At 36.5% G+C, this 23,920-nt stretch overlaps 1 protein-coding gene across 3 annotated transcripts; it reads right to left on the reverse strand.

Moving 5' to 3' along the window:
- Nucleotides 1-313: 313 nt before the first annotated feature.
- NUDT9 (nudix hydrolase 9) lies at nt 314-23,915 on the reverse strand. 3 transcript variants are annotated; one of them, XM_073805599.1, is made up of 9 exons: nt 23,651-23,915; nt 17,959-18,198; nt 14,465-14,560; nt 11,261-11,347; nt 7,617-7,728; nt 5,839-5,985; nt 4,135-4,219; nt 3,281-3,358; nt 692-828 (listed from the first exon to the last, which is right to left on the reverse strand). In XM_073805599.1, the coding sequence occupies exons 1-8, from the start codon at nt 23,755-23,757 to the stop codon at nt 3,282-3,284; spliced, it is 951 nt and encodes a 316-aa protein (XP_073661700.1). In that variant the 5' UTR covers nt 23,758-23,915; the 3' UTR covers nt 692-828; nt 3,281. The 3 variants fall into 3 exon arrangements, with proteins under 3 accessions (XP_004322211.1, XP_073661701.1, XP_073661700.1); XM_004322163.3 differs by lacking the exon at nt 3,281-3,358 and having other exon boundaries at nt 314-828; nt 23,651-23,905; XM_073805600.1 differs by lacking the exons at nt 3,281-3,358; nt 5,839-5,985 and having other exon boundaries at nt 314-828.
- Nucleotides 23,916-23,920: the final 5 nt, after the last annotated feature.

Raw genomic sequence — 23,920 nt, forward strand, 5'->3', positions numbered from 1 at the left:
ATTCTTGGAAATGAGAACATGATTTCTTGTTCGCTGATCCTGACCTTTACCAGCTAAGAGTGACTGAAATTTCCTCATAAAACTTACAACTCTAAAGGCAAGAATACATGAGGCTTCCACTTTTGAAAGCAGCTTCAACAAGATCATGTAAAGCAAAATGCAAAGCAAATAATTTAAAGATAAATCAGATTAAACAATGGTGATCGGTGCTATTCTGAAAGAAGCTTGATGTGACAGGAACATCCTTCAGACCTCAGAAGATCAATGGGGAAAAAAAAAAAAAGACAAACAAGAACTACATGGAAAGCAGAAGTTATGGCTGAACAGAAATTTACCTTTATTTAGATTCTGATTCTTCGAAGAGCATCAGTTGTTAAGTTTGGTTTAAGCCATGCTTAAATAAAATGCATACAAAATATGATTATTTATAGCTCTTTTGACTGGAAAGCAGAAAATTCTGTGTTCTGTTTCACCATATTTGCTAACTTTATTCGGATGCAAAACCTTCTAAATGCAAATCATTTTGAAAGTGAATAAAATAATCTCCAAGTGATCTACCCCTGCCCTTTTTATATATGAGCTCTGTGACGCTGCCTTCTCTTCAGTACATGTTCCTTTGTTGCCATTTGGCTTTCGTGGAGATTGCGAGCTATAACCCATGGCAGTCAGTTTCAGAGTCCTCACTCCAGTGGGCATCTCGTTTCTCTGCCACAAGTTTGATGAATTGAAAGTGACTAGCATAAAGCTTGAGTTTATCACTGATGTCCACCCATTTCACTTTTCCAGCATCATCTCCAGCTTCTAAGGTAAGGTTATCCATTATCTCACCTGGTTACCAAAGAAAAAACATCATCAAGAAAAAGTAATTTATTCATTTCTTTTTCAGCATAATTCTGTATCTTCAAGTATTGCTACTATAATAACCTTAAATCATCATTATATTAAGTGGCCAAGTGAATTAAAAACTAGAATATTCCAAATTTCCCAAATGCCCCTATTTTAACTAAGTTCCTAAATTTTAAGTGACGGTACCAGTAAGAAAGCTTTTTCTCTTTAAAAAGTAAAAATATTACCCTTCAAAAAAAAAAAGAGAAAAAAAATAAACATGAAAACTCACATCAAAATTCCAGAAGGATTACAGATTTAAATGTTAAAAAAAAATGAAAGAAAACAATTATTGATGACTCACTTTAGAGTCTTAAGGTAAGTGTACTTTTCCAAGTATGACACCAAACCAGGAACCATAAAATAAAATATTCAGTGGGGGGATGAGGTGGTGGTGGGATGACCTGGGAGATTGGGATTGACATGTATACACTAATATGTGTAAAATAGAGAATAAGAACCTGCTGTATAAAAAATAAATAAAATAAAATTCAAAAAATATTTAGAGTTATATTTATAAATACATATATATTTATTAAAATATTTATAATTATCAAAAATTAAAAAGAAATGCTTTCAATCACTGTTGGCAATCTAAATGGCATGTTTCTGTAGGACAATTTGGCAATGTTTTTCAAGAGCTTTTAAAAAGCAAATGCTCTTTGATGAGCATTCATTCAAAAAATATCAGAGTGCCTCTTATGCACCAGACTCTGTACTGGGGATACAATAAACAACCCAGCAATTCCACTTCAAAGGATTTATCCTAAGGAAATAAAAAGACAAGGCTACTGAAGTATTCAAGGCGACATTATTTATAACCAAAAAGAGAAAATGGGACATAACCGAACTTTCCATCTAGAGGGCACAGATTATTAAATAAATGATAAGACAGCTACACAATGCACTCCCATTAAAAGGGAAACCATTCTATAAATACTGATATGGAAATATGTCCATAATATATTTTTAAGTGAAAATTCAAGTAACAAAACAGAATGTACAGTGTGAGCCCATTTTATTTTAAAAACAACTATATAAAATCTGGAAAAAGATAAATCAAAACGCTAACAGTGGTATCTTTGGGAAATGAAATAACTGGTGCTTTAAAATTTTTTCCACTTTATGTCACCTATTTTCTAAATAACTCATTATAAACACTATATCCTTTATCTTTACAATGATTATCTTTAAAATAATAAAATAATAAAGCTGCTTCTTAAAAGAAAAGAATCAATTGAATATTTCAGCATAACAGGTTTCTAAATCCCAGTGCTAAAATGACAGCTCTTTGTGTATCTCACAGCAACTACAACATCCAATTTTCAATGGAGAACCAGAATTAAGAAGTAAACCTGAATCTAAAAGTTAAATTAAAATATCTGATTATCTAAATAACAGTGTCCTCTAACATGCTCTTTATCAGATCTAATAATGTCTGAAAAGCATCCTCCCCTTCTGGTCACCTAATAAATTACACAAAACAGAATTCTAAAAAGTTTAAAGTTTATAGTCTGACACATGAAGAGCTTGGAAATCATCACTCCTATCTTCACACACAAAAAATCTGAACAAACTGAAAATCAACAACTCTTTTTGGATCCATCAGAGAATTGAGGTCACAGGGCACAATGCCACCCTGAAAACTAGAGAGACAGGCAAATACAGAGAATCACAACTTACCAGGAACAGAATCCCACCTCTGGAGCTAACAAGTGGTAGAAACATTTAAAAGGTAACTGACTCATTTTTGGAAACTGATCTGTGAACTAGCTTGAGAGAGAAAATCTCCTGGAGGCACAGTCTTGGGGTGGGAGGGTCATATTTTTAGGAGTTTTATCTCAGGAATGCCACCAGGTTCTCAGAGTAAAGACAAGAAAAATCCCCACTTGCTTGCAGCAGGGAGAGGGGAAAAGTAACCATTCTGAAATTAGACAAAGCATTCTGCCCTTAAGGAAAATATTTCACCAGTCCTAACCAACCTGGGGGAAGGGAAATACCCAACTCTAGCCTCCTATCTCGCCTAAGGAGTGTGAGGGTGGAAGGAAGAAGCTGAGAAGCCGCAGTGAAGGTCACAGCCCAGGGGCCCAGGCTCACTGAAAAACTAAGCCCTAATCACTGAGTTCTCCTATGATTCTCCTCCAAAAGCCCACAAACCCCCTCCAAATCCCACAGCAATAGGGATTCCATAAAATAACAAGGGAGTGTAACTGAAAGAATTGCGTGGCACAGACCTTATTTAAGTAGTCTCTAGAGAACCCCAAAGACAACAGAAGAGACAAAAACAAAAACACCAGAGGAAATTTTAGCCTCTGACAGGTACAATTACAGCAAGTAAGTACAGCCTAACTCCTAGTCAACTAAACATAAGGCCTCACACTAAAGATCTATTTACCTCAGTCTCTTTTACTGGATACATCATGTTCACCTTTCAAAACAACTAGAAGGCATGCTACAAGGCAAAGAGCACAGTCTGAAGAGACAAAACATCAGAATGAGACTCAGATATAGCAGAGATTTGGAATTATCAGACCACAACTTTTTTTTTAAGTTCAGAGAGAAAATAGAACAGTGAAAACAGTGATTTGAACAACTCAAACACTATAAAATCAACCTCTAGTGGGTCAGTCATTGTTTTTTAACTCCAAAAATACGGAGCTAACAAATTTATCAGTACTTAAGTTGTAAAGACCTGCTTGTAAATTATATTTGCATACTTCTCCTTCTGAAATGTTTCTTTTAAGTTCTCAATACCAGGATGAATTATCCTAATACTTTGGTTAGAGTTGTTGTTTGGAAGTAATGAAATTGGTGCTGGGAGTTTTCCGAAGTTCAACAAGAATGTAAAAGTGACAGATCTTCTAGTTCCAGCCCATTTTGTAAGGAAAAAACTGAGTCCAAGAGAACATGTGATTTGCACAAGGTTATACTGAGACAGGAAGGGGGCAGGGCAAAACCTTTAAAAGAATGACAACTTTAGGGCACATAATTTTAGTCTATAAATTTAACCTTAATTTTATATGCTACCAATGGATTAAAGGATATTAGTTACTGGTAACACTTTTAAAGCTTTCTTCTACATATTCTTTTAATATAAACAATCTGCTTTCATACAAATATTATCCTATAACCGGTAGTTGATTGACTTAAAATGCTAAAATAGTCCAGATTTAACTGTGCCCCAGTAGTCTGCTTCACTTAAATTGGATCCTCTAATTCAGTTAGCTTAAAAAACATAAGTAAGATTACCTGTTTCATCATGGTAATTCACAGCTTCTGTCTCCATCCATGCGTTATCAGTGTTCCGAGGATCATCAACATAACCTTTATATATCTATTTTTAAAAGGAGACAGACCAAAAAAAAAGTGCAGGGTGAACAGGAATGGGTAGAGAAGAGCATGCTACCTTCATTAGAACCAGAAATATCCTGTTGCAAACAATGCACGTTTAATTAACATTAGTGAACTGTACACTTAAAAATGGTTAAGCTGGCAAATTATATGTTACGTGCTTTTTATCACAAAAAAAAAGAAATGTAAATATTACAGGACCTTTAATGTAGCATTCCATACACTTGTTTTACATTTCCCAGGGAGGGAATTCCCTGATGGTCCAGTGGTTAGGACTTGGTGCTTTCACTGCCAGAGCTCAGTTCAATCCCTGGTCGGGGAACTAAGTTCCCACAAGCCGCACAGCTCAGCCAAGAAAAAGTCGATGTGAAAATGAAATTAAGAAATTAAGAAAACAGGGACTTCCCTGGTGGTGCAGTGGTTAAGGCTCCACGCTTCCAATGCAGGGGGCCTGGGTTCAATCCCTGGTCAGGGAACTAGATCCCACATGCATGCTGCAACTAAGAGTTCACATGCCACAACTAAGGAGCCCGTGAGCCGCAACTAAGACCCAGCGCAACCAAATAAATAAATTTTTCTTAAAAAAAGAAATTAAGAAAACAATTCCATTTACAATAGCATCAAAAGAATAAAATATTTTTAAAAATAAATAAATAAATTTCCCAGGGAACAGTATTCTCAAGAACATTTTGAGGCAGCTTTAAAATTCATAAAACCCTCAATACCTCAGACTCTAATTTCAGAATTTAAGAATAGTCATATTTGGGCCACATGATTTTTTTTAAGAGTCTATAAGTATTTTTCTGTTTTAATAACTTCTGTGATTATAGTTTCAGACATGCAAAGATAGATTCTTCTAGTTAGAAATCTATAAATAAGGTTAGTAAAGACTAGTATTTAAGCTATTAATACATGAAAAGATTTGGATCCAGCCATCTACGACAAATGTGACCCGAAACCCAGACAGCATATTGATAGATAAATAATTAAGAAATCCTAATTCTAGAAAGAAAACAAAGCAATTCAAAGAAAAGCCAATAAAAAAGAAAAGAAAATCTACCCTTTTCCTTATTATTAGTGCACATATACCTTATAAAGTGATTTTTTTTAATCACAAAGGGTATGTAGACAAAACAGCCATGAGACTTAAATGGTTATGAACAAGAAAAACTCTGAACATAATTTTTAACATAATTTAAAATATATTATATACATATATATACATATATATATATATACATATATTTAAATATAAATGTCCTTTCAAAAAAGCTGAATTCATGCAAATTTTTTAAAAAAGAAAAGATTTTCCGTTAGATGGGTGAACTCAGTGTCACATTAGCTCACACCTAAAGAAAAATTAAGAGGAAAAAATGTATTATAGTAAATGATGTAACTGGCCTAAAGTTGGACTATAAAAATTTGAGTAGAAATCTATTTACAGTTAAGAGCTACAATTAATTTGTTTTTATGAACGTGTATTTCAAATATACAAGTATTTCACTTTATTCAGAAAATGATCTACCAGATCTCCAGGTGAACTTTAAGTAATTTTCATTAATCCCCAGGACTAAATCCTTCCTGGAAATCTTCATTTCTTACCACTAGATGTTCCTGGCTGAAGAGCTTGTGCAACTTTTCCTCTAATTCTCTCTTTTCAGCACCAGATTTCTGTAAGGAGTTGAGAGCTTCCTCACCAAATTCTCTTTTCAGTGTGGCACTAATCTTCTCTCCTGGATCCACCATCCCCTAAGAGTCACATTTTTGTTTAGAAAAAGTAATAAGCTTCAATTCAATCAATAGATATTTACTGAGTGATGCAGTGGACATATATTGCTCTATCTGCCCATAATCTTCTGTGATATGTTCTTCTCTAAATCATTTGTTTCTAGTAGAAGCAGCTTAGCAGCGTATCCCATATACTCAACCATAGTAATTAGTCCAAAGTTAGCCTACGGTCAACTGAGCCAGTCAGACTCCTTTCCTGGTATCTTCCAAAGTCAAGCTATGGAAGGAAGGGATGCAGGCAAGAAAGAATACAGCAATTGATACTTTCCCCATTGGTCATTCCATTCCAGCCAAACTGACCTCCTCAGTGTTCCTAGGATATGCCAGACATATCCCAACCTTAAGGCCTTTGTACCTGCTATGACTTCTGCCCAAGATGCTTTCCCCAGATATCCATCCACATGGTTCAGTCGTTCACCTCCTTCAGATCTTTACTCAAATGTCACCTTCTCAGGAGACCTTCTCTAACCACCCTATTGAAAATTGCAAACTCTCAAACACTTCCTAATCCCCTTCCTTGCTTTAGTTTTTCTTAATATTGATATTTATCACCTTCTAACATTACAGTAACTTGTTCATGTTATATTATCTGTCTCCCTCAGTGGAGTGTGAGCTCCAGGAAGACAAGGATGTTTGTTTATGTTGCTCTGCTGTATCCTCAATGTCTAAAATATTAGCTGACAAAAGGCAGATGCTCAAAATATACTGAGTAGATCAACGACTCTCAAAATTATATTAACGACAACAGTTCCCTGACTGATCAGAATTTCAAATGACAATAAAAATATAAGATCCTGTGATGATATCATTGTATTTTGCATTCAGCACTGAGTGGAGTTTGACTATTTGGCTCTTATAATTAGCCTAAGCTTTTGTAACAGTCAGCTACAACCTTCATTTTCATTCCATTTTACCCGACAAAGAAAAAAAGCCATTCCTGCAGATAGGAGAATGTGTATACAAAGAGCCATCCTCTCATCAAACTATCTCCATTTCACAATATGGCATAAAATATAAAACCCACTACTGAACACATACACATTTTTAAAAGCCCCTTGAAATACACTACTGACATGAACTCAGTAGAAGTATACTCTTCCTGATGATATTATGAAAACTCAAAAAACTACAAGGAACAGTAATAGTGTTATCTTTTTAAAAATACTAAAAATCTTACCTTGGGCTTGGAGTAGGTGTTGAGTTCTGAGATGAAACCCAATATTAGTGAGTACCTACTATACCAGGCTTTATATGCTATCTCTAATAATCCTGTGAAATATGTATGATTATTTTTAAAACAAAGGTCTGAACTCCATATCACTAGCTCAAAGTGCAAAGGTCAAAACACAAGCCCGGGTCTAACTCCAAAGTCCATGTTCTTTCCCAAAGGTCTTAGAATTAGACTCAGATTCTAACAGCTTTGTTGTATTATCCTACATTTGCCATTGACAATGATACTTCATTGCAAAAGAATCACTGGGGAGGAATGGAGAATAAATGAAGTAGAAAAGATCCATACACAATAACCTTGTAGTAAATAAAGCAACTAAAAAGAACTTACAACACTGATTTGACTTAATTTTAATGCTTACCCCTGGGATGGCCCATTCTCCACAGTCTTTCCTTTTTATTGCAACAAACTGTAAGATGTTTTTCCCAGAAATGGGATGGGTAATTTTATTTCCACTTCTGTCCCTTTTCCACCTATAACAGTAATGTAAGGTCATAACTGATTTAGAACAAAGACCAAGGTTCTATTTCAAGCTTAAGACAAAGCTATAAAGATATATTTTTCTTTATAACAGAGTATATATAAATTTACCTCAAATCAGCTAGTTTTGTAAAGAAATATTGTTTTGTATTAAAAATATTCTTTATTTAGCACTGTTACAAACCAAGACAAATGTCTACTTTCCATAAAGGATATTATAGTCTCCATAATAAAAATTCAAGATATAAACAGTTTTTACTACTTAAAGTAAGATTTATCAAAAAAAATTAAAAGCAGAACAGAATTTAAAAGAAGGGTCATAGGGTGGGATAGGGAGGGTGGGAGGGAGGGAGACGTAAGAGGGAAGAGATATGGGAACATATGTGTGTGTATAACTGATTCACTTTGTTATAAAGCAGAAAGTAACACACCATTGTAAAGCAATAATACTCCAATAAAGATGTAAAAAAAAAAAAGAAGGGTCATAAAAGTTTTTTTTTTTAATCCAAGGATCCTTTTTAAGAATTTTAAGTAGTGAAAAAGATCTGTAATATTTGCTTTTAACAGTTTGCCCTACGTTTTCAGAAAAGCAGATTATATGATACAGGTTCAGCTGGTCTCAAGAAAAGTGCTTCTCAATCTTTATCCCCGCTTTTGATAAAAGAAGTCTCACACTATCCTTTAATTTAATTTTATATCTCAAATTGAATTGCATTTTTTTAAAGCATCGAGGCGACATTAATTTCAGAATGTGCTTTTTCTAACCACAGCCTCCTTCACAAAGATGTTGATAAATCTCCCCTTCTCCTTCCCTACACCCACCACATCTACTTCCTCCTGCCGAATTTTAAGAATAGTTTTAATAGTCCCTTAGGCAAAGATAAAGATTTTGAACTTCCAGTACTAAACCAAAAAAGAAAGCCTATGATCTAATCATCACTACGCATGAGACTCAATAAAATATACTAGTTTAGAAGACCTAAACAGACATTTCTCCAAAGAAGATATACAGATTGCCAACAAACACATGATACGATGTTCAACATCACTAATCATGAGAGAAGTGCAAATCAAAATTACAATGAGGTATCACCTCACACCGGTCAGAATGGCCATCATCAAAAAATCTACAAACAATAAATGCTGGAGAGGGTGTGGAGAAAAGGGAACCCTCTTGCACTGTTGGTGGGAATGTAAATTGATACAGTCACTATGGAGAACAGTAAGGAGGTTCCTTAAAAAACTAAAAATAGAACTAACTTATGACCCAGCAATTCCACTACTGGGCATATACCCTGAGAAAACCATAATTCAAAAAGAGTTATGTACCAAAATGTTCAATGCAGCTCTATTTACAATAGCCAGGACATCGAAGCAACCTAAGTGTCCATGGACAGATGAATGGATAAAGAAGATGTGGCACATATATACAATGGAATATTACTCAGCCATAAAGAGAAACGAAATTGAGTTATTTGTAGTGAGGTGGATGGACCCAGAGTCTGTCATACAGAGTGAAGTAAGTCAGAAAGAGAAAAACAAATACCATATGCTAACACATATATATGGAATGTAAAAAAAAAAAAAAAAAAGTAGTTCTGACGAACCTAGGGGCAGGACAGATATAAAGATGCAGACGTAGAGAATGGACTTGAGGACACGGGGAGGGGTAAGGGTAAGCTGGGACCAAGTGAGAGAGTGGCATTGACATATATATACTACCAAATGTAAAACAGATAGCTGGTGGGAAGCAGCTGCATAGCACAGGGAGATCAGCTCAGTGCTTTGTGACCACCTAGAGCAGAGGGAGAGGGAGGGTGGGAGGGAGACGCAAGAGGGAGGGGATATGGGGATGTATGTATACGTATAGCTGATTCACTTTGTTATACAGCAGAAACTAAAACAACATTGTAAAGCAGTTATACTCCAATAAAGATGTTAAAAAAATTTTTTTGAATATAGTAGTTTAGATATGAGTGCCCAGATTTCTTTATATTGTGGCTGAATACCATATCTAACCCATAATTCCCCCCCCCCAAAAGAGTTCATAGTCTAGCAGTGGAGCTAGACATGTATGTGAATAAACTACAAGAGTGACAGCTTGATGAGTACAGTAAATAGAAATGAAAGAATAATTGGTATAAGAAGACAACATCTGTTTTTAAGGATGCCAGAGACAGGAAACAAAGTTATAAAATAAAATAATGTATTCAAGAAACTGAAAGTATATGTGGCAACATAAGCATCAGTGAGGGAAAGATAGATGGTGAGGCTGGAGAAGTATGCAAAGAATTCATCAAATTCATCTGCTTAGAGAGCCAGAGAATATTTTTTAAGCAGGGAAAAAGCCATTAGCAATTTGTATTTTAGAAAGCTCACTCACTTTGACAAAAGTTTGGAAGTTGGTTTGGAGGGAAGCAAGACTGGAGGCAAGAAAACCAGCCAGAAGACTGTTACCATGGTCCAGGTACAAGACGATGAGCACAGGACTGAAGGTAGAGACAGCGAACATGGAGAAAAGACATGTTTTTTAGCCTTTACTTTTAAAAGGTAGTAAAAAGGTAGTAAAAGCCTTTACTTTACTTTTAAATTTTTAGCCTTTACTTTTTAAAAGTCATTTATATAGCACTTATTATGGACCTGATACTGTTGTGCTTTAATGTATTTATCCACTTAAGTCTCAAAATCAGCCTATAAAGTAGCTGTATTATTGTGTTTATTTACAGATGTGGAAAATGAGGCGCAGAGAAGTAGATAACTTGCCTGAGGTTGCAGAGGAAAAAAGTTGTGTAAACCAAGATTTGAACCCAGGCAATCTGGTTCCAGAATCTGCACTCTTAATCACTATACTATTTTACTTAAATTAAACAAACAGAATTTACACTAATTAGGTAAGAGGAGGGATAAGGTGGCAAATGATGGCTCTGTCCACTCAGAAACGTTTACTAGCACCTACTACACCTCATGTGCAAGGAGCTGGGAAAACGAAGACTAACACAGAGCCTCTGCTGCTCAGGCAGCCAGCCAGCCAGCCAGTCATGGCTAGAGCCCTGGGAAGAGAAGCTGAATACAGAGAGATGCTGCTGGGCAAAAAGGCAGGACCATGCAGATGATGAAAAGCTTGCATATCACATTTACATTCTCAGATTTTATCCTCAATGGACTCATTTAAGGATTTTAAACAGAGTAGTTTCTTGTTATGTTTCTGTTAGTACCAAATACATTGTCACTAAATTTAAAACAAAATTTCTTGATACAACAGAAATAATATATCATTTTAACTAGTGAACCTCATTAACATTTATTAAATGCTAATGATATTCCTATGTATGATTCATATTCCCTCCCTACTTCCGATGGTCCACACCTTCCTGTTTCTAACCAAACAGGAAAGAAAATCATACCGCCATTAACTTTTTTTTTTTTGCGGTACGCGGGCCTCTCACTGCTGTGGCCTCTCCTGTTACAGTCTGTATTTATCCAATTACTCAGCTCTTTGCTACTGAAGTGTGTTTTAGTTCTTACCTGGTTATGATGGGATCTGCAGCATGATTGGGGCCCCATCGCCCCAAAAGCCCCCGGCCAACCAGTCCTGTCCGTCCTGCAGGATTTCTGGGAAAAAAAACCCATAAAATCAATTGAATGTGCTCATCTTTTTTAACACAACTTGATATGGCCCAAAACAAGGTAGTAAGAGCAATAAGAAGGAAATAATATCTCTACACAAATCGAGTAGCACTATTACATATTTGACACTCAAAGTACAGATTTCCTTATAGTGTTATTTAACTCTTCTTTCGTGCTTGTCTTAAGTTTTGGGCTTGATCCAGGAGGAGGATCTCATTTCTATAGTTGTTCTACAATATAAGAATTTGTTTCAGTTTTCACCTATACTTCAAAATTCAAACTAGAATCTTACTGGACTCAAATCTGGAAGAATGAAATGCTCTACACCTAATCATCGTCTACCTCTGCGACAGCAATGCTTTATCACTGAGGACACCCACACTTCACTTTCTCAACATCCTCTTTTCCCATTCCACTCTCCTACAACCTATCTCACTCAAATAGTTTTGGTTACATTTTAAAGTCCATTTTTTCACAGTGGGTTCTACTAGATTTTTATTATCAGTAATAGATATTTTGTAGCATATAATGAGATAGAAGTATTTAATATTTCAAGATTTCAAATATACCAAATTCAATTTTTTATAACAATTTTATAAAAATGCCAACTACTATTTAACCTAATGCCACACCCAATGTTCAAAAGTCTGTCAGATAAACATAGCAACACTCATGCCTGAGTGATTTTCTTCCAGTTTCTTCCAATATTCCTTAAATGTTCAACTTCCATTATGTAAAATCAAATGCCCTAATCTGCAATCTTACCTATTTAATGTTATATCTTTGATCCTCCCAGTATGTGAAAGTAAATAAACAACCTGTCAAATTTTCTTTTTCAGCCATCTCTTTTTATTCTGGTCTTCCCTGTGACTTTTATTAAAGTTGAGTGAATCTTTATATTGTTTTATACTAGACTTAGAAATATTTCAGCAAGACTTGCAAATAAAAACAGAAAGACAAGACACCTGGCCAGGTGATGATAATTCTACTTTTCAAATTCAGGAGGAGGGGCAGGGTGGTCAGCAGCTATGTTTTATTCCATGTAACCATACACCCCTGAATACAAAGGATCAAAGCCAATATTAAGAGAGATAATGTTAGTTTTTATAGATGACCAAGCCTGTTACTTATAAACTAGAAGCTGTAGAAAAGACACATAGATTATCCTATAGCCTGAGCAGCAGAGAAACTTGTTTGCAGAAAAAGAAAACCAAAGGCAACATATAAAAAAAAGCAGACATAAAGCAGAGAGACAGTTCTAATGGATTTCCAACTCCACCCTTTCCTAAAGTTAGCTGCATTTCTGCTCTGGGCTTGAGATGATCCTATAGCCCTGTGGTAAACTTCACTTTTTCACTCAAGCAAGCTAGAGTTGGTTTCCATTAGTCAGAGAGTCTTGACTAAAACAACAGGCTATCTTGCCTTTGCTGACTATCCTTTTATATATGTGCATGTCTTTTAATATATTTTACCCAGAAAAGAATCTGAGGAGTAAGTCAAATGGAAGGAGAGTTTGACTTGAAAAGGTTCAATAACATAGAAAGGCAAGTAAGTAATGAACAAAGAAAGAATTTAGCAAGAAAGACCAGGCTGGGGTGAGAGGAGCTCTACTATCTCCAAGTCTTAGAAGAACTAAAATTATTTTAGTTTTTGCAACATTTTTACGAGGTAATAAGCATGATTACCAAATCTGTGATCCTTTTTTTGTTTTATTTGAGGCATGCTAATTTTTACATTTCTTCCTAACTTGTATAACGTCTTCTTAAGGAAAATGGAAAATTTTGGAGTTGTGTAGAAAAATCATTTTTAGAAGTACAAAAAGAGGGACTTCCCTGGCGGTCCAGTGGTTAAGACTCTGTGCTTCCACTGCAGGGGGCACAGGTTAGATCCCTGGTCGGGGAACTAACATCCCACATCCCACTCACAGGCTGTGCAGCACGGCCAAAAAAAAATTAAAAATAAAAAAAGTACAAAGATACGTGATGTTAAATTGTTGGGTTATTTTTATTTTTACTCTTATATATTTGGACAAATTCTTACTTTAAGGTATTATCTCATTTTATAAATAACTACTGAAATACAGTTTTTAATCCTTTCCTTCTCTGTTAATCTATTCAATTACAGTTGACCCTTGATCAATGCTCCCGTATAAACTTATAGTCGGCCCTCTGTATACACGGTCCCCCTGTATCCGTGGTTCCACATCCAGGGATTCAACCACACTCAGACGGTGTAATTCTGTAATATTTACTATTGAAAAAAAATCCATGTATAAGTGGGTCTGTGTAGTTCAACCCCTGTTTTGTTCAAGAGTCAACTGTAATTATTTCTACTTCAAGGTAAGGTTACAAGAAGATGCATTCAAACCCTGTCTCTACCACTCACTCACTGTGTGCAAACAACTTAACATTCTCCCTCCTTACCTGTAAATGGAACTAAAAATATCCACCCGCAGGGTTATTGTGGTGATTTAATTAGATCACATACATAAATTCTTTCATACAATGTCTGGTATATACAAGCACTCAATAAACATTAATTATACTGATAAAATAAAATGTATATTTTAACGCAGGACAAGAAAATTTAAACATAAAATTTTCTGTGTCCATCTGGGCCTCCACCCTCCTTCCTTCATGTGCAGTGTGCATCTGCACTGCACATTAACCAGACCTCCTCAAGATGGGAGCGCCTGCTTGACCATAAAAATCCACTTTTTTCCCCTTTACTCTGACACTAGCAATGTAGCTTCTTAAAAGAATGGCATTCTCTCCCAACTCTGAAACATGGCATGGTGACTTGCTGCTTGCTTTGTATGTGCTCACCTGGACTATGTATCTTCGGTGAACTTTATGTGAAATATCGGTATGTCATTTTAGTGTACAATCCTTCGTCTCGAAAATGTATATGACTGTATCTTCGAACAGGTGGAACAGTTCTCAGAGCTTTCTGAGAGTCTGTCTTCCGGGTTATAATCCTCAGTTCGTTTGAATAAAATTCCCTTCATTCTTCTTACCTTGATTGTTAATTGAATTTTCGTTGACAGTATTTTCTACCTTTTAAAGACCCATTATTGTAAGATGTTCCAGCCCCAGTACCTACCTAGGTCTTCCATTTTCTATCTCATACAGGCCATTCTGGCTCTTTCTCTCAACATGCCCATCCTTTTCATTAAACTTCGGCGAAAAGCTGCTTTCACTGTAATGAGAATACCAATGCAAAATAAGAAATAATGACCCAACACTACCAACAGCTTAATAATGCCAGTCAGTTATTTATAAAAGCAGTATCCTTGAAACTAAATTTTTAGTTACAACTTTAGTTAGTTTTCATTTACAAATTCATCAACTCCTTCAAAACAGTTTCTGGAAAAAGAAGATCTGTTTAACCAAAACACCTTGTAAGACAAGGATATGTGTTGTAACCCCTCTGGGAAGGACTAACGGCAGACACACTGGAGCTCCTCCCACATACTACAAGAAAGTCTATGTTACTATTAGCAAAGTGGAATTGGCCGTGGGCACAATATGGCAATTAATGGTTCCTATAGTTCTAAAACTAAGATTCCTTCTGATATTTTGTCGTTTCTACTGTTTCAAAGTAATTTTAATTTCTTCAAATGTACACTGATTAATACTTTGATCAAAGTAAACCCACAAAACATGAATTCACCCACAAACTTCATAATAACCATGATGTAGATTAAAATAGATATAATATGCTGGAAATGTTCCAGATCTGATCTGGACATAGCTCTGGATTACAGAGTTATATACATATAAAATCTTACTGAGCTACACCTGCATACTTAAGAAATGTATACTTTACTGCATGTATGTCATACTCAAAAAAAATTTTTTTAAGCTATAAATAAACTACTTTCCTCCCCATTATGAAATCGCTGACATAGCTGCACTGACGGTGAATATGTATATAGCACTGGACAGTTCACGGGCAGCTCTGACATAAGTTTCACTTTTTTTCTTGCTTTAATTCCAATAAGCAAGAGAATAGATATATTTGTGCTCTGTTTTGGAAATAATTTCCAACTTGAATGATCCAGACATTTTCTCAAGACTTCTAACCATTCTTCCATTGAACGCACATGTAAAAATAATTAAATGGTAAAAATCATGAAATTATAAAACCAACTTATAATGCTCTTGGGACTCTAGAAATGCACCATTATATGTGGAATCTAAAAAAAAATGGTACAAATGAACTTATTTACAAAACAGAAATAGAGTCACAGATGTAGAAAACAAACTTACGGTTACCGGGGGGGAAGGAGGCAGGGGGATAAATTGGGAGACTGGGATTGACATATACACACCACTATATATAAAATAGGTAACTAATAAGGACCTACTGTATAACACAGGGAACTCTACTCAATACTCTGTAATGACCTATATGGGAAAAGAATCTAAAAAAGAGTGGATACATGTACATGTATAACTGATTCACTTTCCTGTACACCTGAAATTAACACAACATTGTAAATAACTATACTTCAGTAAAAATAAAAGAAGAAACTAAATAAATATTGAATACTAGTTAATGAAATACTTGTTGAAGTATATAGGGGGAGATGTACTGATACACCAAAAAAACAAGATGGGGTCTTCCCTGGTGGCGCAGAGGTTGAGAGTCCGCCTGCCGATGCAGGGGACACGGGCTCGTGCCCCGGTCCGGGAAGATCCCACATGCCACGGAGCGGCTGGGCCCATGAGCCATGGCCGCTGAGCCTGCGCGTCCAGAGCCTGTGCTCCGCAACGGGAGAGGCCACAGCGGTGAGAGGCCCACGTCCCACAAAAAAAAAAAAAAAAAAAAAAAAAAAAAAATAAAGGAGGAGGGATAGATGGATATATATGTGATAAAATAAGTGTAATAAAATGTTGATAAAAGAATCAAAGTGGTGGATTTATGAGTGTTCCCCATAAAGTTCTTTCAAATTTTCTGTATGTTAGAAATGTTTCATAATAAAATTTTAGATAAATAAAGGGAGCCATCTTCTGGGGGAAAAAAAGCGTGACTCTAGGTATAATTGAAGCATTAACGCTAGTAATAAAGCTTGATTTAGACAGTGACACAAATTTAACTTTTAAAACACAAATTGAATGAAAAATAAGAAGATGTATTGTCTTTCTCTGTTTACACTGTATAGCACCCCTGCCAACATCATTAATTTTAATTGTACATAATGTGTTTGTATAATATATGTGTAAACATGTACATCCTCTAAAATGAGGGAAATGGAACTCATTTACAGCTAATAATTTCTCCACAAGTTAGCTTCTTGATTAATTAATAATCCAAGTACTATCACAAACACACCTTTGGATTAAATAAGGAAACTGTGGGTAGAAATCAAGTCACAGCAATAAGTGCCCTGGTAAAGTTTAACAACCTAATGAACTAATATGGATCAATCCAACTAGCAAAAGTTCTTATTTAACTGACTAAATAAGGCCTTGAGAGGACGATCATTTGTAATAAATTTACCCATTAAATCAAACTTATAAAATGTTCCAAAACTAGGGCAGCAGTTTAGCAGAGTAGTTAAGGGCATCAAATCTGAAGTCAGACCAAGCTCAAGTCCAAGCTATACCATCTACTAGCTACATGACCGACCATATGCAAAGGACAAACTTTCTGTGCTTCCATTTTTTGTGTGTTTTTATTTCTCTATAAAGTAGAAATAACAACCCTGTCTGCCTTCCAGAATAGTTATAAGAATAAAATAAAATAATGGTTATAAAACATTTAGTACAGTGCCTAGCTCACAGCACATTTTACAACTCTATCATTATATTTATCAAAAGAAACATAAATATAAAACATGAATCAACACAGCACTTCTCTGAATTTAGTCAAAACATTTTTGCTTGACTTTTTTTTTTTCCTCTTTCTCTCTCCGTTTTCTATCCCTTTTCTATCTTCTCACACTGGTCTAATTTTATCATCATCCTGTTCTTAGTAATCTGGAAGAAGTTTCTGAAAAATATTCACTATTCAAATACAAGTCTATTTTGTGGAAAATAACCACAAAAGGTGTTATTGATAACCCAAACAAAAGAAATAAAAACAGAGACCACCACTTATCATTTCATAAAGTAAAAAACTCCACAACAAAATAGACTTACCTATTTGGAAAGATCACCGTAAAACCCCCAAAAGAATAAACAAAAATGAACTGAATAGCTTTGGCAAGAATTCAAGCAAATGTGAGGGACTTCCTTGGTGGTCCAGTGAGTAACACTCCGTGCTCCCAAGGCAGGGGGCCTGGGTTCAATCCCTGGTCGGGGAACTAGATCCCACATGCATGCCGCAACTAAGAAGCCCGCCTGCCACAACTAAGAGCCCGTATGCCGCAACTAAGAGCCCATGTGCCACAACTAAGACCTGGCAGAGCCAAAATAAATAAATAAATAAATATTTTAAAAAAAGAATTCAAGCAAATATGGAAACTGAGTTATAATAAAGTCAAGCACTGGATAAAAACTATTTTTCAACCATAAAATGATAATTTACAAATACAACCATTACCTTCTCCAAAAGTCTTACACCCGGCTAACACCAACTAATTTACTCACCTGATCTGAGGATCTGCCCACCGAGGTCCAGCCAAGACAGAGACTGCAGTGTATTCCACAGGATTATAGTCTTGCCACTCAACAAGCCAGCCTACCTTTTCATTAGGAACCTGGCTGCGTTGAACTTTTGAACCTGGGTAAGGAGATGTCCGAGCCTTGTTGTGGGAATTCTCTTTGGTACCATCAGAACCAGACATCATGTTGGAGTTAAGATGAAATCCACAGGATGAAAATGAGTTACTGGGAGGAAAAAGAAAAATGTTTTATATAAGTACAAAATTAATTAATTAAAGAACCTAATTCACAGACCACAAAATAGAACTTTTCAAAGACTTAAAAATCAGAAAATTCTAATTTGATGCATATTAGTGTAAAGATCCAACATCTGTGACTGATTATTTTCAAATATAAAAATATTGCTAGGGGGCTTCCCTGGTGGCGCAGTGGTTGAGAATCTGCCTGCCAATGCGGGGACACGGGTTTGAGCCCTGGTCTGGGAAAATCCCACACGCTGCGGAGCAACTAAGCCCGTGCACCACAGCTACTGAGCCTGCGCATCTGGAGCCTGTGCTCTGCAACAAGAGAAGACCGCGACAGTGAGAGGCCCATGTACCGCGATGAAGAGTGGCCCCCGCTCAACGCAACTAGAGAAAGCCCTCGCACAGAAACTAAGACCCAACACAGCCAAAAATAAATAAATAAATAAATTTATTTAAAAAAAAAAATATATATATATATATATTGTTAGGGACTTCCCTGGTGGTCCAGTGGCCAAGACACTGTACTCTCAATGCACTGGGCGTGGGTTCAATCCCTGGTTGGGGAACTAGATCCCACATGCATGCTGCAGCTAAGAAGCCTGCATGCCGCAACTAAGAAGCCTGCATGCCTCAACTAAAGATCCTGCATGCCACAACTAAGATCCCACACACAGCAACAAAGATCCCGAGTGCCGCAACTAAGTCCCAGTGCAGCCAAAATAAATAAATAAATATTTTTTTAAAATATTGCTAAATCTTATTAATTGAAACCTAATCACTGAATTTATTTTCATTGAGAAAAAGGGACAGAAGTTTACTTTTGTTAGCACAAATGTTGGGGAAGATAAGTTTGTTATAAAAATTCAACCACAAAAACAAATGTAAAGGAAGACTCTTAGGTCTACACGAAGGAATCAATTTTATAAAATAGTTTACGGTCTAACATACATGTGTAAAAAATGTATGGCAAAAATAGCACAAAAGAATAACAGGAAATGGAAATATACTGTTGTAGGATTCTTACATTATACACAAAGTAATGTAATATTACTTGAAGTCAGACTGTGATAAATGTACAAACTACAAACTTTAGAGTAAAATAAGAGGTGTAGAGCTGAAATAACTAGATAGTATATACAAAAAAAGAGAAAACAAAAAACTGAACCTTTACCTCACAGCCTACACAAAAATTTTTCATTTCTCTTCCTAAGAATTTAAATGCCTTCTCATTATTCTTAGAGATTAAAATTCCTAATGACCCTAAATTAGGATATTTAATATGATAAAGGGGATTCTGAGAACATGGTAAACTGATGACAGCTCCATTCCCCTGCTCTCACAATACTGTAACAATTTGCCCTTCCTGAGACAAATGGTGGATGGGACAAACACCAACTTTATGGGGTGGTGAAATAAGTCAAATTCATGTGCCTCTTGATATCTATAGTGAGAGCACAGAGCAATCATTTCTGAGGTATTCCCTACAAGAATATATGACCTGAGTCTAGACATGAGGAAATATATAACACACCCACATTAAAGGATAACTTACAGAATAAAGGTCCATATTCTTTAAATCACTAAGGTCATGAAAGATAAATGTCCAGATAGAGACATGAAAACTAAGTGCAATCAATGATGAATATACTTATATCCTTCAACTCAGTAATTTCATTCCTGGTAATCTATCCCATAAAAATGAAATAACCAGGCTTCCCTGGTGGCGCAGTGGTTGAGAGTCCGCCTGCCGATGCAGGGGACGCGGGTTCGTGCCCTGGTCCGGGAAGATCCCACATGCCGCGGAACGGCTGGGCCCGTGAGCCATAGCCGCTGGGCCTGTGCGTCCAGAGCCTGTGCTCCGCAACGGGAGAGGCCGCAACGGTGAGAGGCCCGCGTACCGCAAAAAAACAAAACAAAAAAACAACCCAATTTAAAAAAATGGGTGGAGGATCCGAATATTTTTCCAAAGAAGACACAGAAATGGCCAACAGAACATGAAAATATGTTCAACACTGCTAATCATCATGGAAATGCAAATCAAAACCACAATGAGATATCACCTTACACCTGTCAGAATGGCTATTATCAAAAAGACAACAAATAACAAGTGTTGGTGAGGATGCGGAGAAAAGGGAATGCTTGTGCGCTGCTAATGGGAATGTAAATTGGTGCAGCCACTACGGAAAACAATATGGAGATTCCTCAAAAAAATTAAAAATAGAACTACCATATGATCCAGCAATTCCACTCCAGGGTATTTATCTGAAGAAACCAAAAACACTAATTAGAAAAGATACACACACCCCCATTTTCACAGCAGTATTATTTATAATAGCCAAGATATGGAAGCAGCCTAAGTGCCCATCAAAAGATGGATAAAGATGTCTCTCTCTCTCTCTCTCTCTCTCCCCCCCCCCCCACACACACAGTGGAATATTACTCAGCTATAAAAAAGGAATGAAATCTTTCCATTTGTGACAACACGGTTGGACTCAGAGAGTATTCTGCTAAGTGAAGTGTCACACAGAGAAAAGAGAAAGACAAATACTGTCTTTCCACTTATATGTGGAATCTAAAACACAAAACAAATAAACAAACAAAACAGAAACAGAGTCATAGATACATAGAACGAACAGGTGGTTGCCAGACGAGAGGGTGGTAGGGGAAGGAAAGAAGTGAAAAAGGGAGAAGATTAATTGAGGTGCAAACTTCCAGGTACAAAATAAATGAGTCACAAGTATGAAATGTAAGATGTGGGGAATAACTATGTTATCTTTGTATGGTGACATAAGGTAACTAGACTTACTCTGGTTATCAAGTTAAAATGTATGGAAATATCAAATCACTATGTTGTGTAACAGGAACTAACATAGTGTGGTAGGTCAATTATACTTCAAAGACAAACTCATAGAAAAAGCGATCAGATTTGTGGTAATGAGGCAGGGGGGACGGGGCTAGAGGGCAAACTGGATGAAGGTGGTCAGAAGGTACACACAAACTTCCAGTCATAAGACAAAAATGTACTTGGGATATAATGTACAACGTGATAAATATAATTAACACTGCTATATGTTATATAAATATATGAGAGTGGTTAAGAGAGTAAATCCTAAAGTTCTCATCACAAGGAGAATTTTTTTTTCTATTTGTTTAATTTTGTATTTATCTGTGATGATGGATGTTCACTAAACATGTTGTGACAATCATTTCATGATGTATTTCAAATATTTATGCTGTACACATTAATCTTATACAGTACTGTATATCCATTTTATCTCAATAAAACTGAAGGGAAGTATTATGAAAATAAATTTTATATTATAGGTATATAAGTATATAGATTTGGTTATAACCTAAGTCTTCAAACAAGGAATTAATCAAATTTGTTTTTATTATATTTCTATTACATTTTATTTATAACTACATTATTCAGCAAACTTCACTTTTATACCTTCACAGTCAAATCAGTGGGGATAATTTTAGCAAAAGTATTAGAAGCCTTCATCAAAATTTCCCCAAGACCTCCCTTACTCCTTTGATATTCAAACCATTCTTGCTTGAAACACTATCTTTCCATCGGTTTTGTCAACTTTTTTTTTTTTTAACAAGAGCATTATGTCTTTTATTTTCCATGTACCTGTCCCTGTGTGAATCGAGGAAAGGACTACCTGCCTTTTTTTTTTTTGAATAGACTATTTTTTAAAGCGGTTTCAGGTTCACAGCAAAACTGTGCAGAAAACACAGAGCTCCCATGTACCCCCAGTCTCCCCACCACACACACATGAAGCACCCCCCATACCAACATGCCCCACCAGAGAGTTACATTGGAAATAAGTGGGCCCAAATGTCCTAAGTGAGCAGTGGGACGTAACCATGGAAATCAGCCCTCCTCCCTCCCTACCCTACAAACAAAAAGTCAGTATTAGTTGTTTGTCCCCAGGATAAAACCAAAATTTAAAGAAAATGAAGGACTAGAACCTCTATTGTGAATTAGGTATTAGAGAACACAGCAGAAATTTAGGCTTAATATCTCCGTAATTCACACTGAGGAAATAAAGTTGGGGCAGCTATGTTCAGCGGGGAAGCTGCTACACGAGTGTAAAGTCTGGAACGGGACGGGGGAGGTTTCCAGCCAGTCCACCTGCTGCCACCTGCTCACACACCCTCAGCCGAAACCGTCAGGTCTAGGTGCACTGGTACCTGGGGGCAATATTCAATCAGTGCTCCTGTTTACAGAAAACAATGCCTATTATCTACATTAATCAAAATATAAATAACTAGCATCCGCCAGATGTTTGAGAAAAAAACAAGGAAAAGGGACCAAAAAGGAACAGAACCAGTGACCCAGAAGGGTCAGACAATTCAGGAAACAGAAAATAATTTTTATTCTAATTATTAGTTTTACAGATTCAAAGGACTTTTATAGCCGTAAAATAAGAAAAGGATATTAAAGAGAGCAATTAGGGGGAAAAAGTGCTTGTCAAAATTTACGATTCAATAGAAGAGATGACAATGCACAGGACAGCAGTCTGAACTAGTAATCTAGAAGATAAATTTGAGGAAAATCTCTAAGAACTTCATACAAACAGACAAACCAATGGAAAATTAAAGAAAAAGAGAAACAGAGGCACTACCCAGAAAGTCCAAAAGCTATCACTGGAGTTCCGGGGGTGGGGAAAAAGGACAGGACAGAAGAAAAAATGGGGGAAAAAACAAATAGAAGAAAATTTCCTCGTGCCGAAAGTAAACACGACATGAGAAGCAAAAATATAAACAAACAAGAAACAAACAAACAAAAACTCCTAGAGGCAGCCTCATAAAATTTGTTTATTACTCCGCGCCTACCATGGGCATGGTACCTAGGACATCGTGTTTAGAAACCAGAAGAAGAGAGGAATAAAAGGAGGAGGCAGCGTGAGCTACCATAAATGCCTGAATTTATCCAAGGCAAATTTTTTTAAAAAGGTAACTAATAAATATATTATCTACACTGAAATGGAGAAGTGGAGGAAAGCAATGACGACTTATATTTTTCCTTTTACAGCATTTATACGGTTAGCATCTTTAAACTACGTGCATGTGCTAATTTTAACAATAATGTTTTAAGTATTAACCAAAAAAAAACCACCAAAAAAACAAAAAAATGGCACGGAACAACACCACACCCAAACATGTGCTATTTAAACTCTCTGGGGACAAGAATGTTAGTGACTCATGGAGGATGGCAAAGTTCGAGTATCATAAGAAAGGTCACTACCGCTTGTTTTTCTCAAAAGGCAAGTAAAACATTTTAGAGCCTTTTAAAAAACGTGTATATGGCCGTAAAGAGCTGGGACCCAAGCAAAGCCTACTGAAGCCGCCCGACCAGAAGCTGCTTCCCCCTCACAACACAAGGACTCGGGACAAGGAGCCAGTACTAGAAGAGGGAATACCTGCACGCCGCGATGCTGCAACGGCCCAACGACTTGAGAGTCACTGAGGCCAAGGCCACAGAGAGAGACACGGTCGCTAAAGTCTTCCCCAGGAAGCGTCCGGCCATCAGCAGCCCGCGGGGAGATGTGCGGAGCGGGGTCGCTGTTAGCTTGGGCCGCAGCCTCCGGCCTCCCCACACCCCTGGGCCCCGGGTATCCAGCAGGCACTAGGACCGGGCGGCCCTCGGGTTCCGGAGCGGGAGCAGCCAGTTTTATCTCATCAACACACAG

This window comes from Tursiops truncatus, chromosome 5, assembly GCF_011762595.2.
Source record: "Tursiops truncatus isolate mTurTru1 chromosome 5, mTurTru1.mat.Y, whole genome shotgun sequence".
In the NCBI taxonomy this organism is placed as follows: domain Eukaryota; kingdom Metazoa; phylum Chordata; class Mammalia; order Artiodactyla; family Delphinidae; genus Tursiops; species Tursiops truncatus.

Coding starts and splice junctions, on each gene's coding strand:
- NUDT9 (XM_004322163.3), bottom strand. CDS start 23,757: ATGGCCGGACGCTTCCTGGGGAAGACTTTAGCGACCGTGTCTCTCTCT. Junction 14,561..17,958: donor TGGGCAGATCCTCAGATCAG/GTGAGTAAATTA, acceptor TTCTCATTACAG/TGAAAGCAGCTTTTCGCCGA. Junction 4,220..5,838: donor TCAGCCAGGAACATCTAGTG/GTAAGAAATGAA, acceptor TTTTAAAAATAG/ATATATAAAGGTTATGTTGA.